This window comes from Mustela lutreola, chromosome 6, assembly GCF_030435805.1.
Source record: "Mustela lutreola isolate mMusLut2 chromosome 6, mMusLut2.pri, whole genome shotgun sequence".
Taxonomy (NCBI): Eukaryota; Metazoa; Chordata; class Mammalia; order Carnivora; family Mustelidae; genus Mustela; species Mustela lutreola.
In genome coordinates, this window is record NC_081295.1 from 86,209,000 (window position 1) to 86,224,957 (window position 15,958).

The following is a 15,958-nucleotide window of genomic DNA, read 5'->3' on the forward strand; positions in this document are numbered from 1 at the left end:
TATTTTTCACTTTTAAGGAGGGAACCATAACAATATGGGTTGAGAGTGGAGAAATGAGTAATTAGGAATAGTTGTTCATTTCCAATAGTTTGTGTATTGCTTATACTCTTCATAAGCAAAAGGAATAAGATACAAGGAAGTGACTGTAATCACAGTGCTAGACACTAAATAAATAGCTCTTGATCAGTGGAATTCTCTCTGTTGACCAAGAGGTTCAAACTAGGCTCATTCATGTCAGTACTGCAACTCCCTGGTCAAATAAATTTTTCTCTGGCAGTAGGAAAAGCAACAATAGGAATGGGGCATATGTCAACATTCTGAGAGGTATAAACCTACACTGTACATACAGCCCCAAATCAGCTACTATGTAATTGCTCTAAACTGAAAGAGGACACTATGAACCAACACACAGATCTTATTCATGAACACAGGACAGTGGAAGTAAAGAAGAAAATCTTCAGTTAAGTGAAGACTAAGATAAAAAAAATCTTGACCAAGCCAGAGTTAGAGCATTTTCAGTTTTACCTCTCTTAGAGCTATGTTAGAAAGAAGGAGGTACAGTTGGAATGGAAACATTGGAAGACTTTGGAAACTCTAACTGGAGTATGGCGTGCTGGCCACAGAATTTCTTCCAGGTGTCACTAGGAAATTGAAGTGGGTAATTGGACACCGCAGGACTTCTGTACTCACCTACTATGTCACTGGAGGAATTGTAACCCATTGTGGAAATTAGGGTCTGACCTACACAATGGCTGAGGAGATCCTCTCTAACTATTATGATCAATCAATACAGATTTTCTTTCATAGAAATGAGCAAGCAAAAGACAATAACTTGAGATTTAGCAACTTGAAATAAGAAAACCATGTGGGCAATTGCAACAGATAGCTCCAATTAAGCAGAATCAATGCAGGAAATGGAAAAGATCTTTAATATGAAAAAAATCTGAACTGTGACATCTAAAATAAACCTTGACCAATAAAACAACCAAGCAAACAAATAAAATAAACCTAATCCTTGTTCTTGACCTCTTGTCATGCCTAAAAATTAGTCAAGATGGATTATAGACATAAGTATGAAAGCTTAAATTTAAAAAACAGATACATGCAACAACATGGATGAATTTCAAAGATCCTTTGAGTGAACGAATGCAACCTTAAATAAGTAAGGTGAAAAATAAAACAAAACCTATAAATGAACCAGAGGACAATACAGGATTATATTAATATGTTCTTAAGAGGCAAAACCCAGGAACCACAAAGGAAAAAAACTGACATACTTGACTATACGAAAAAATTTAAGAACTTCCATATGGCAAAAATTATCATGGGAAAAACTAAAAACTAAATGATATTCTGGGGGGAAATATTATCAGCATATATAACAAAGAGTTAGTATCCATAATACATAAAGAACTTCTATAAATCATTAAGAAATGAGCAATATAGAAAAAAATAGGCCAATGATATAAACAACATCATTCAAGGAAAATATATGGAGATATTTGACCTAGGGGGGAAAAACAGAGTTGGGACTATCATGTTATCTTCAGATATTTGATGGGATTTCATGTCATTGAAAGTCTCAATGTATGGTCCTAAATGGCAGAAGTAAGACCAGAATGTGATGGCTATAAGGAGAGAGATTTTTAATGTTAGCAATCAGGGTAACTTTCTCAAAGAATCCTCTCCACACAAAAAAGTTAGAATGTGGTGATAATGGACATCCCTGCCGTGTTCCTGACCTTAGCGGAAAAGCTTTCAGTTTTTCTCCATTGAGAAAGATATTTGCGGTGGGTTTTTCATAGATGGCTTTGATGATATTGAGGTATGTGCCCTCTATCCCTACACTTTGAAGAGTTTTGATCAGGAAGGGATGCTGTACTTTGTCAATGCTTTTTCAGCATCTATTGAGAGTTTCATATGGTTCTGGTTCTTTCTTTTATTGATGTGTTGTATCACATTGACTGATTTGCGGATGTTTAACCAACCTTGCAGCCCTGGAATAAATCCCACTTTGTTGTGGTGAATAATCCTTTTAATGTACTGTTGAATCCTATTGGCTAGTATTTTGTTGAGTATTTTCGCATCTGTGTTCATCAAGGATATCGGTCTATAGCTCTCTTTTTTGGTGGGATCCTTGTCTGGTTTTGGGATCAAGGTGATGCTGGCCTCATAAAATGAGTTTGGAAGTTTTCCTTCCATTTCTATTTTTTGGAACAGTTTCAGGAGAATAGGAATTAGTTCTTCTTTAAATGTTTGGTAGAATTCCCCCGGGAAGCCATCTGGCCCTGGGCTTTTGTTTGTTTGGAGATTTTTAATGACTGTTTCAATCTCCTTACTGGTTATGGGTCTGTTCAGGCTTTCTATTTCTTCCTGGTTCAGTTGTGGTAGTTTATATGTTTCTAGGAATGTATCCATTTCTTCCAGATTGTCAAATTTATTGGCGTAGAGTTGCTCATAGTATGTTCTTATAATAGTTTGTATTTCTTTGGTGTTAGTTGTGATCTCTCCTCTTTCATTCATGATTTTATTTATTTGGGTCCTTTCTCTTTTCTTTTTGATAAGTCGGGCCAGGGGTTTATCAATTTTATTAATTCTTTCAAAGAACCAGCTCCTAGTTTCGTTGATTTGTTCTATTGTTTTTTGGGTTTCTATTTCATTGGTTTCTGCTCTGATCTTTATGATTTCTCTTCTCCCACTGCTATTCAACATAGTACTAGAGGTCCTAGCCTCAGCAATCAGACAACAAAAGGAAATTAAAGGCATCCAAATTGGCAAAGAAGAAGTCAAATTATCACTCTTCGCAGATGATATGATACTATATGTGGAAAACCCAAAAGACTCCACTCCAAAACTGCTAGAACTTATACAGGAATTCAGTAAAGTGTCAGGATATAAAATCAATGCACAGAAATCAGTTGCATTTCTCTACACCAACAGCAAGACAGAAGAACGAGAAATTAAGGAGTCAATCCCATTTACAATTGCACCCAAAACCATAAGATACCTAGGAATAAACCTAACCAAAGAGGCACAGAATCTATACTCAGAAAACTATAAAGTACTCATGAAAGAAATTGAGGAAGACACAAAGAAATGGAAAAATGTTCCATGCTCCTGGATTGGAAGAATAAATATTGTGAAAATGTCTCTGCTACCTAAAGCAATCTACACATTTAATGCAATTCCTATCAAAGTACCATCCATCTTTTTCAAAGAAATGGAACAAATAATTCTAAAATTTATATGGAACCAGAAAAGACCTCGAATAGCCAAAGGGATATTGAAAAAGAAAGCCAACGTTGGTGGCATCACAATTCCAGACTTCAAGCTCTATTACAAAGCTGTCATCATCAAGACAGCATGGTTCTGGCACAAAAACAGACACATAGATCAATGGAACAGAATAGAGAGCCCAGAAATAGACCCTCAACTCTATGGTCAACTAATCTTCGACAAAGCAGGAAAGAATGTCCAATCGAAAAAAGACAGCCTCTTCAATAAATGGTGCTGAGAAAATTGGACAGCCACATACAGAAAAATGAAATTGGACCATTCCCTTACACCACACACAAAAATAGACTCAAAATGGATGAAGGACCTCAATGTGCGAAAGGAATCCATCAAAATCCTTGAGGAGAACACAGGCAGCAACCTCTTCGACCTCTGCCGCAGCAACGTCTTCCTAGGAACAACGCCAAAGGCAAAGGACGCAAGGGCAAAAATGAACTATTGGGATTTCATCAAGATCAAAAGCTTTTTCACAGCAAAGGAAACAGTTGACAAAATCAAAAGACAACTGACAGAAAGGGAGAAGATATTTGCAAACGACATATCAGATAAAGGACTAGTTTCCAGAATCTATAAAGAACTTAGCAAACTCAACACCCAAAGAACAAATAATCCAATCAAGAAATGGGCAGAGGACATGAACAAACATTTCTGCAAAGAAGACATCCAGATGGCCAACAGACACATGAAAAAGTGCTCCATATCACTTGGCATCAGGGAAATACAAATCAAAACCACAATGAGATATCACCTCACACCAGTCAGAATGGCTAAAATCAACAAGTCAGGAAATGACAGATGCTGGCGAGGATGCGGAGAAAGGGGAACCCTCCTACACTGTTGGTGGGAATGCAAGCTGGTGCAGCCACTCTGGAAAACAGCATGGAGGTTCCTCAAAATGTTGAAAATAGAACTTCCCTATTACCCAGCAATTACACTGTTGGGTATTTACCCTAAAGATACAAACGTAGTGATCCAAAGGGGCACGTGCACCCGAATGTTTATAGCAGCAATGTCCACAATAGCCAAACTATGGAAAGAACCTAGATGTCCATCAACAGATGAATGGATCAAGAAGATGTGGTATATATACACAATGGAATACTATGCAGCCATCAAAAGAAATGAAATCTTGCCATTTGCGACAACATGGATGGAACTAGAGCGTATCATGCTTAGTGAAATAAGTCAAGCAGAGAAAGACAACTATCATATGATCTCCCTGATATGAGGAAGTGGTGATGCAACATGGGGGCTTAAGTGGGTAGGAGAAGAATAAATGAAACAAGATGGGATTGGGAGGGAGACAAACCATAAGTGACTCTTAATCTCACAAAACAAACTGAGGGTTGCTGGGGGAGGGGGGTTGGGAGAAGGGGGTGGGATTATGGACATTGGGGAGGGTATGTGCTTTGGTGAGTGCTGTGAAGTGTGTAAACCTGGTGATTCACAGACCTGTACCCCTGGGGATAAAAATATATGTTTATAAAAAAAAAAAAAACCTATACCGGATATTAAGGTAAGAAACTCAAAATTTTCCCACTAAGATCAGGAGTAAGGCAAAGATGTTCCCTTTCATCATTTGTGTTTGAAATCATATTGGAAGTCGTAGTTAATGCAATAAGATAAGAAGGAAATAAAAGACATGAATCTTGGGGGAAAAAAAAGTTAGAATGTGCTGCATTCCTGAAAGTATCCACTTTGAGGATGATAATTATCTATAAATAATGTAACAGGAATTAAACATCAAAAGAGTTGTTTAATTTAGTTAATTCTTTTTTAAAAGATTATTTATTTATTTATTTGACAGTCAGAGATCACAAGTAGGCAGAGAGGCAGGCAGAGAGAGAGAGAAGGAAGCAGGCTCTCTGAGAAGCAGAGAGCCCGATGCAGGGCTTGCCCCCAGGACCCTGGGATCATGACCTGAGCTGAAGGCAGAGGCTTTAATCCACTGAGCCACTCAGGCACCCCTGATTTAGTTAACTCTTAAAGTCCATTTTCATTCTTTAATTCAGTGATTCAAGCTATATAGACTTTTAGCCATTTAAGAAAACTTGAAACTATCTGTAGTATCCTCTTTTTAAGGAGATGGGGAAGACTGTGATAAGATCAGGAAAGAGTTCCATACACCATGGTTAAAATTAAAAGCAAATAATTCTTTCATGAATTAAAGAATGCACCTTCATAGGTCTAAAAAATTAGCTATGTATTTTACCTCTTTGTATTATTAAAACATTACATCACAATTTAAATTATGTCAAGTTATGGGACTCCTGGGTGGCTCAGTCAGTTAAGGGTTCAACTCTTTTTTTTTTTTTTTTTTTAAACATTTTATTTATTTATCTGACAGAGAGAGATCACAAGTAGGCAGAGAGGCAGGCAGAGAGAGAGAGGAGGAAGCAAGCTCCCTGCTGAGCAGAGAGCCCGATACGGGACTTGATCCCAGGACCCCGAGATCATGACCTGAGCCGAAGGAAGCGGCTTAACCCACTAAGTCACCCCGGCGCCCCAAGGGTTCAACTCTTGATCTCAGGGCTGTGAATTCAAGCCCCTTGTTGGGTTCCATGTTGGGAGTGGAAGCTACTTAAAAATAAATAAATAAATAAATAATGTAACATTATAAACATAAAAAGTACAGAAAATAACATAACAATGACTCCTGAAAACAAAGACTCTTGAGATTAAACAGATACTGTTTGCCACATTTGCTTCTGATCTGTTTTATTTTCAAGAAAGCCTCCAACCCATGCCGTTTCCCTCCCTCTGTATTACCACTGTCCTGATGTCTTTGTCTTCTTTCATTCCCCTGAAAGTTTCACACTTTTATTATGTTTGCATACTTACAAGCTTTAAATTATATATAAAAATAAATTATGTATATATATAAATACAGAATATAAATTTATGATTAAAATCTTTACACAAATGTTATAACACCATTAAATATCATTTTACAGTTTATTTTTTTCTCATTTAGTATTCTCTTTCATCTATGTTGGTACAAGTAAATTAGATTGTTCACTTAATTACTGCCTGATATTCCTCTATAAAGAAGTCAGTTTGCTATATAATTTTTCACACATTAAGGACACATATAAATCATGTCTAATATCCTCTGTTTAAGGAGGTAAAGAGGTTTATTCATCCATTCCCTTAGAAGAACAGTTTTTTCTATCTTTTCTTTCTTCTTCTTTTTTGCTATTACAAACAATAATAATACATATTCAGTGAATACTTCTGTTCAGATCTCCTTTGCACATATTCCAGAATTTCTCAGTGGAATTGCTGAGAGAAATAGTATATAAATCTTTACTGGATATTACAAATCCCTTCAAGTAGTGGTTATATTAACTTATTTTTACAGAGCATATGAGAGTTCCCTTTTCTTCAGATCTTTTGTTACACTTACGATTGTTAGACTTTTAATCTTTGCCAGGATGTTGGGTGTGAAATGATATCTTATTTTGCATTCCTCTGACTTCTGTCGAGGGTTGAGCACATTCAGTGACTATATAGGTTTCCTCTTTGTTGAGTTCCTTGTTCACATCCTTTGTTGAATTCCTTTAGTTCAGATTGCTTGATGATATATTACTGAAATGTTGGAGTTTAAATAATATTTTCCAGATGTTAAATCCTTTGTTGGTCCACAAGTGTCCTACATTTGGTATGGTGTCTTTAGTCATGTGAAAGTTGTACATTTTAATGTACATTTATTAGTTACAAATTGTAATTTAGCTTCAACTTAGTCACCTCCAGTGGCTAGGAACTTCATGCTTTCTTGTATTTTACTTAAGAAACCTTTGTTTAGTATTACGAAGATATTCTCTTAAGTTATTTATTTATTTAAAATAGCAAAACCTACAGAAATGAGTACAATAAAAGAAATGAATTATTGTAAAGTGAGCATTCATGTAACTTTTTGCACAAGAAGCAGCATCACCAACACCTTAAAATCCCCATGCGGTCCTCTTCCCAGTTTCAACTCCCTTTTCTTCCCCCTAGTGGTGACCATTTCCCTGACAATTATGGTATTCAGTTGCATGCTTTTACTTTATATTTTTACTCTCATCTTGTATATTTTCTTTAAAAGCTTTGCCATGCTGTTTATAATATTTAGGCTTTTAATATATCTGGAATTATTTGTGTGTGTACGTGTGTGTTTATGTAAGGTAGGAAATTAATTTTGTTTTTTTTTTTCCATATAGTTAGCCAGTTTTCCATATAGTTGTCCCAAAATTGAGCTGTTTAATTGACAGCCTATTGTTTCCTTTTTAAAATTTTATTTATTTATTTAAATTAAATTAATTAACATTTAGTGTACTATTAGTTTCAGAGGTAGAGTTCAGTGATCAATCAGTCTTATATAGCACCCAGTGGTTATCATATCATTTGCTCTCCTTAATGTCCATCACTTGGTTATCCCATCCTTATTCCCCCTCCCCTCCAGCTACCCTCAATTTGTTGCCTGTGATTAAGAGTCTCTTGGGGTGCTTAGGTGGCTCAATCAGTTATGCGTCTGCCTTCAACTCAGCTTGTGATTTCAGGGTTCTGGGTTTGAGCCCCACATCAGCCTGCTTGTTCAGTGGGGAGCCTGCTTCTCCCACTGCCTCTGCCTCTCTCTTTCTGTCAAATGAATAAATCTTTTAAAAAAAGAGTATCTTCCAGCAATTACACTACTGGGTATTTACCCTAAAGATACAAATGTAGTGATCCGAAGGGGCACGTGCACCCCAATGTTTATAGCAGCAATGTCCACTATAGCTAAATTATGGAAAGAGCCTAGATGTCCATCAACAGATGAATGGATAAAGAAGATGTAGTATATATACACAATGGAATATTATGCAGCTATCAAAACCCCCGAAATCTTGCCATTTGTAATGACATGGATGGAACTAGAGGGTGTTATACTAAGCGAGATAAGTCAATCAGAGAAAGATAATTATCATATGCACTCACTAATATGAGGAATTGGAGAAACAAGACAGAGGATCATAGGGGAAGGGAAAAATGAAACGAAATGAAACCGGAGAGGGAGATAAACCATAAGAAACTCTTAATCAGGCGCCTGGGTGGCTCAGTGGGTTAAGCCGCTGCCTTCGGCTCGGGTCATGATCTCAGGGTCCTGGGATCGAGTCCCGCATAGGGCTCTCTGCTCAGCAGGGAGCCTGCTTCCCTCTCTCTCTCTGCCTGCCTCTCCGACTACTTGTGATTTCTCTCTGTCAAATAAATAAATAAAATCTTTAAAAAAAACAAAAAAGAAACTCTTAATCTCAGGTTGCTGGAGAGGAGGGTGGAGGAAGGGATGGGTGGCTGGTGATGGACATTGGGGAGGGTATGTGCTATGGTGCGCACTGTGAATTGTGTAAGACTGATGATTCACAAACCTGTACCCCTGAAACAAATAATACATTATATGTTAATAAAAAATAAAATAAAGGGGGTGCTTGGGTGGCTCAGTGGGTTAAGCCTTCTGCCTTCAGCTTGGGTCGTGGTCTCAGGGTCCTGGGATCGAGCCCTGCATCGGGCTCTCTGCTCGGTGGGGAGCTTGCTTCCCTCTCTCTCTCTCTGCCTACTTGTGGTCTCCCTCTGTCAAATAAATAAATAAAATTTAAAAAAAATTAAAAGAAGAGTCTCCACATATGAGTGAAATCTATGTTAATTGTCTCGCTCTGATTGACTTATTTTGCTTAGCATAATACCCTTGAGTTCCATCTATGTTGTTGCAAGTGGCAAGATTTCTTCTTTTGATTGGCTTCATAGTATTTCATTGTATATGTATATGTATATATCACATTTTCTTTATCCATTCATCTGTCAATGGGTATCTGGGCTCTTTCCATAGTTTTAGTCCATTTTTTCCTAACACATTTTTAAAAAGATTTTATTTATTTATTTGAGAGAGAGAGAAAGTGAGAGAGGCATGAGAGGGGAGAAGGTCAGAGGGAGAAGCAGACTCCCCATGAGCTGGGAGGCCAATGGGGTCTCGATCCTGGGGCTCCAGGACCCTGACCCGAGCTGAAGGCAGTTGCTTAACCAACTGAGCCACCCAGGCACCCTTCCTAACACATTTTTAATAACACTTCTGTAATATATTAAATTTCAAAATCCACTGTCTGTCCCACTGGTGTACTTATTTGGGTTTTATACTCATATAATATGGCTTTCATTTCTGTAGTTTTTTTACTAACTCAATATTTGGCATGGCAAGTCCCTTTCTGTATTTTTCTTCAAAATTACATTGATTTTTTCCTGGTTAATTGTTTTTCCAAACTTATTTTAAGACTAGTTTGTCAAGTATCACAAAAAACGCTATTGAGATTTTGATTGTTTTATGTTGAAGATATACATTAATTTAAAGGAAATTGTCATCTTTATATGGTTGAATTTTTTCATCCATGAACATGGTATCTCTCCACTTATTTGGGTTTTCTTTTATATGTTGAAAGTACATTTTCTAATTTTATTCATATTGCACATCCTTTGCTAATCTCTAGATATCTTATCATTATTGTTATTTATTATAACAAATGCTCTTTTTTAGAAATTACATTTTTGGTTTGCTAGATGGCTTGTAGAAAAATACTACTGATTTGTGTATACATGTATACATGCAGTAATCTTACTGAATTATTCCCTTTTACTAAGTGTAAAAGTTTATCTTTAGATATTTTTGAATTTTAAAAATGTAACCAACCATATCATCTTTGATTTTGTCATTTTCGTTTTTTTAATTTCCAATTCTTATGCCTTTTGTTAACTCTGCTTATCTTGTTTGGAGACCTTCATTAACAGGTTGAATAGAAGTGGGCGGCATTCGTGGCAAACTTGTCTTGCTTGGTTTTAAAGTGATATTTTATAAAATTTCATCTTCAAGTATGAGTTTGCTGTAGATTTTTGGTAGATACTATTTGTCATGTTAAATTCCCCTTTGGGGGCGCCTGGGTGGCTCAGTGGGTTAAGCTGCTGCCTTCGGCTCAGGTCATGATCTCAGGGTCCTGGGATCGAGTCCCGCATCGGGCTTTCTGCTCAGCAGGGAGCTTGCTTCCCTTCCTCTCTCTCTGCCTGCCTCTCTGCTTACTTGTGATCTCTCTCTGTCAAATGAATAAATAAAAAATCTTTAAAAAAAAAATAAATTCCCTTTTGGGCACCTGGATGGTTCAGTGATTGAGTGTCTGCCCTCAGATAAGGTCATGACCCCAGGGTCCTGGGATAAAGCCCTGCATCAGGCTCCCTGCTCAGTGGGAAGTCCACTTCTCCCTCTCCCACTCCCCCTGCTTGTATTCTATTTCTCACTCTCTCTGTCAAATAAATAAAATCTTTAAAAAAAGAGAAAAAGAAGGAAATTCCGTTTTGCTCTCAGTTAAGAGTTTTTAATATTATTATTCAGTGCTGAAAGTTGTTTTTTTATAAGCTCTCTTTGAAAAGATGCAAATAATAAGGATTTACCAATGGAGAAACTATCATTTCTATAATCTGTGAATTCTTTTGATTGCAGGTACTTATTGAGAGTGAGCAAATGAGAAAAGAAGCTGATGACTCAGGTCCACTCACCGAACTGGAACACTGGAAGCGCATGTCAGCCAAATTCAACTACATCATTGAACAGATTAAAGGGCCAACTTGTAAGGCTGTTATAAATGTGCTTAATGTTGCACACTCCAAACTGTTGAAGGTAAAATGTCTTTTATTTTAAAATTTGTTATGTTTCTGAACAACCAACTGGAAAATTACCCTTCTTGAACTGCTTCTTCACATCATATAGTGGAACCATATACTTACAAGTGTTAAATTTTGAATAAGGCTTTCTTATATTCTACAATTATTTCCCAAAGTAAAAAAAAGAAGTATAGAAATATTTAGTTCTCAATATTTTCACACCAATTTTGATAATACTCCTGTAGGGTGATTGCCATTTATTTTTAATTTGTTTTTAAAACTGTGAATCAATAGAGGCTCAGGGGGGTAAAGAATTATATAGAAAGTCAAAAACAAAAATAATGTGGTCAATATACATCTCCTGTCCACTATTCCACAGTTTGATTTGATTCTTTCTGGGTCATTTTCTTTTGCTATATTCTTCCTTTAAAAAAATCTGTATCTATCTACATCTGTATCTATGTAACTATATCTTTCCATCTGTACATATATCCTATTCTCAAAGACCCAAAGTAATGTAATGTCACAAATAAGTAACCCAGAAAAATCACTCCAGATAGAAGCAAGTCCAGTTTAAGCCTACAAACAGGATGTTAATTACAAACAGAATGAGCCTTCAGTTCTACTAAGTCATTTAAGGTATTTATAATAACCTTAAGTTTTTTTTTTAAAGTTTTTTATTTTTATTTATTTATTTTAAAAGATTTTATTTATTTATTTATTTATTTGATAGAGATCGCAAGTAGGCAGAGCAGCAGGCAGAGAGAGAGGGAGAAGCAGACTCCCTGCTGAGCAGAGAGCCTGATGTGGGGCTCCATCCCAGGACCCTGGGATGCGCCGCAGGCAGAGGCTTTAACCCACTGAGCCACCCAGCTGCCCCATAATAACCTTACGCCTTAAATAATATAAGAAAAAATACATCATTCACATTTTATTTTTATTTTATTTTATTTTTATTTTTTAATTTTTTTTAAAGATTTTATTTATTTATCAGAGAGAGAGAGGGAGCGAGCACAGGCAGACAGAATGGCAGGCAGAGGCAGAGGGAGAAGCAGGCTCCCTGCCAAGCAAGGAGCCCGATGTGGGACTCGATCCCAGGACGCTGGGATCATGACTCGATCCCAGGACGCTGGGATCATGACTCGATCCCAGGACGCTGGGATCATGAGCCGAAGGCAGCTGCCCAACCAACTGAGCCACCCAGGCGTCCCCCATCATTCACATTTTAGTATCAACTACTTTAGGGAAGATAGCTTGAATTTCTTTTTTTTTTTTTTTAAAGATTTTATTTATTTACTTGAGAGAGAGACAGTGAGAGAGAACATGAATGAGGAGAAGGTCAGAGAGAGAAGCAGACTCCCCATGGAGCTGGGAGTCCGATGCGGGACTCGATCCTGGGACTCCAGGATCATGACCTGAGCCGAAGGCAGTCGTCCAACCAACTGAGCCACCCAGGCGTCCCAGATAGCTTGAATTTCTTGATTAAAATTAACTACAGTGATATATTTGGGTATTTCATGATATTCTTATACATTTTTTCCTAGAATTGGCGTGATTTGGATGCAAGAATAACAGATACAGCAAATGAATCAAAAGATAATGTCAGATACTTGTACACTCTAGAAAAAGTATGTCAGCCTCTCTATAACTATGACCTCGTAAGTATGCTTTTTAAGGTGTAGTTTGAACAATAACTCATTTTAAAGTAACTTTATAATGTGTGCTGTGAAATGCATACTGAAGAAAAGTTAGTTTAGTTTGAAAAATAACTCATTTTAAAGTAAGTTTATAATATATGTGTACTGGGAAATGCATACTGCAGACAAGTTATTTCAAAGATATACTTTCCTATTATATAAATATGATGAATTAAAAACTCATTTAAACCCACATCTAAATATTTGATATTATCATAAGTATAATCTCATTTGTGAGTTAAAGTAATTAATTAATGCATTGATGCATAACAAATTACCCCAGAACTGACTGACTTAAAGAAATAAGCATTTACTACGTCACAGTTCCCGTAGGTCAAGAATCCAGGCATAGCATAGCTTGAGTGCCTCTGCTTCATGGTCTCTCATGAAGTTGCGGACAAAATTTTTAGCTAGCAATCTTGTCTCAGTGCAGTGCAGGCTGACAGCTAGAGAGTCCACTTCTAAGCTCACTCATGTGATTGTTGGAAGGCCCCAGTTACACAAGCACAATGAGACTTTCAGTAGGGTAACTTCCTTCCCTTAGGGTGAATGATCCAGGAGTGAACAAGAGAGAGTACCCAACCGGAATTACCCTGATACCAAAGCACTTCAAGAAAAGAAAATCTATTATAGGTCAACATCTTTGATGAATATAGATGCAAAAATTTTCAACAAATACAAGCAAAGCAAATTCAACAGCATATTGAAAGGATCATACACCTGACCAAATTTGAATTATTCCTGGGATGCAAAGATGGATCAACATATGCAAATAAATACATGTGATATGAAGGGTTAATAGAATAAAAGAAAAAAAATCATATGATCATTTCAATTGATGCAGAAAAAGCAATTGACAAAATATAACATCCACTCATAACAAAAACTCTCAAAAACTTGAGTACGGAAGGAATGACTTCAACTTAATAAAAGCCGTTTGGGGTGCCTGGGTGGCTCAGTGGGTTGAGCCTCTGCCTTCGGCTCAGGTCATGATCTTGGGTCCTGAGATTGAGCCCCATTTCAGGCTCTCTGCTCAGCGGGGAGCCTGCTTCCCCCCTCTCTCTCTGCCTGCCTCTCTGCCTACTTGTGATCTCTGTCTGTCAAATAAATAAATAAAATCTTTAAAAAAAATAAAATAAAAGCCATATATGAGAAGCCCACAGCTAACATCATACTCAACAGTAAAAACTGAAAGCTTTTTCTCTAAGATCAGGAACAAGGCAAGAGTGCCCCCTCTTGCCAATTTTATTCAACATAGTACTGGAGGTCCTAGCTAGAGCAGTCAAAAATAAAAAAGAAAAAAAGGCATTCAAATTGGAAAGGAAGAAGTAAAATTATTTCTGTTTGTAGATGATATGATACTGTGTATGGAAAACCCTGAAAAATCCACCAGAAACTTTTAAAACTAATAAACAAATTCAGTAAAGTTGCAGAATACAAAATTACATACAGAGATTAGCTGTATTTCTATGCATTAACAACAAACATCTGGGAATTCCCCAGGTGGCTCAGTTGGTTAAATGTCTGTCTTCTGCTCAGGTCATGATTCCAGGGTTCTGGGATCAAGTCCCATTTCTCTCTCTGCCTGCTCCTCCCCCTGCTTGTGCTCTCTCTCTCTCTCTCATTCTCTGAAAAATAAATAAATGATTTAAAAGAGTATTTAAAAAACCCAAAACATCTGAAAAGAATTAAGGAAAACAATCTCATTTACAATATCATCAATAAAATAAAATATGCAGTAATAAATTTATTCAAGGAAATGAAAGCCATAATGCTTTGATGAAAGAAAATGAAGAAGACAAAAATAAATGGAAAGGTATCCCATGTTCATGGATTGGAAGAATGAATATTTTTAAAATTTCCATACTACACAAAACCATCTATAAATTCAAGACAACCCCTATCAAAATTCCAATGGCAGTTTTTTAAAATAAAGGAACAAAGTCCTAAAATGTGTGTGGAACCACAAAAGACCCCCACAAACAAAAACAATCTTGAGAAAAGAGAACAAACATAGAGACATTGCACTTCCTGATTTCAAGCTATACTGCAAAGCTATACTAATCAAAACAGTATGGTACTGGCATAAAAATGGACACATAGACCAACTGGACAGAAACAAGAGCCTAGAAATAAATCCTTTCATAACGGCTAAAAAAATTTGATGGGAGACAAGAATACTTAGTGAGGGAAGAATAGTCTCTTCAATTAATGGTATTGGGAAAACTGGATAATCACATGCAAAAGAATGAAATTAGATCCCTACCTTACCTTGCTTACAAAAATTAACGTGGGATGGATTAAAAATTTAAATGTAAGACCTGAAACAATAAAACTCTTGGAAGAAAAAAACAGGGTAATATCTCTGTGACTTTGGTTTTCGGAATGATTTTTTGGATATGACACCAAACATACAATCAACAGAAGCAAAAATAAGTGTGGCTACATCAAACTAAAAAGCTTCTGCACAGCGGGGTGCCTGGGTAGCTCAGTGGGTTAAGTCGCTGCCTTCGGCTCAGGTCATGATCTCGGGGTCCTGGGATCGAGTCCCGCATCGGGCTCTCTGCTCAGTGGGGAACCCGCTTCCTCCTCTCTCTCTCTGCCTGCCTCTCTGCCTACTTGTGATCTCTCTCTGTCAAATAAATAAATAAAATCTTAAAAAAAAAAAAAACCTTCTGCACAGCAAAAGAAATAATCAACAAAATGGAAAGGCAACCTTGAATGGGAGGAAATACTTGCAAACGATATGTTAGATAAGGAATTAATGTTCAAAATAGGTAAGAATTTGTTCAACTCAATAAAAAGAACAAGCAATGCAATAAAAAATGGGCAGAGGAGATATGAGGAAGTGGAGAGGCAACGTTGGGGGGTTGGGGGGAAAAGAATAAATGAAACAAGATGGGATCGGGAGGGAGACAAACCATAAGTGACTCTTAATCTCACAAAACAAACTGAGGGTTGCCAGGGGGAGGGGTGTAGGGAGATGGTGGTGGGGTTATGGACACTGGGGAGGGTATGTGCTATGGTGAGTGTTGTGAAATGTGTAAACCTGGCGATTCACAGACCTGTACCCCGGGGCTAATAATACATTATATGTTTATAAAAAAATTTAAAAAATCGTTAAAAAAACCAAACAGACAAAAATGGGCAGAGGAACTAGACGGATGTTTTCTCAAAGGAGTCATCCAAATCAATGAATACATGAATACATGAAAAGATGCTCAACATCACTAATCAGGGAAGTGCAAATCAAAATCACGTGTGATACCACCTCACCCTTATTAGAATGGCTATCATCAAAAAGACTAGCT

General features: G+C 37.0%; 1 protein-coding gene across 1 annotated transcript in view; it reads left to right on the plus strand.

Moving 5' to 3' along the window:
- The window catches only part of DNAH8 (dynein axonemal heavy chain 8), a 377,764-nt gene that overhangs the window by 35,430 nt on the left and 326,376 nt on the right, over positions 1-15,958 (plus strand). The window contains exons 8-9 of the mRNA XM_059177846.1: positions 10,790-10,966; positions 12,495-12,608. Of these exons, the coding sequence (XP_059033829.1) occupies positions 10,790-10,966; positions 12,495-12,608 (291 nt within the window). The remainder of the gene's footprint in view (positions 1-10,789; positions 10,967-12,494; positions 12,609-15,958) is intronic.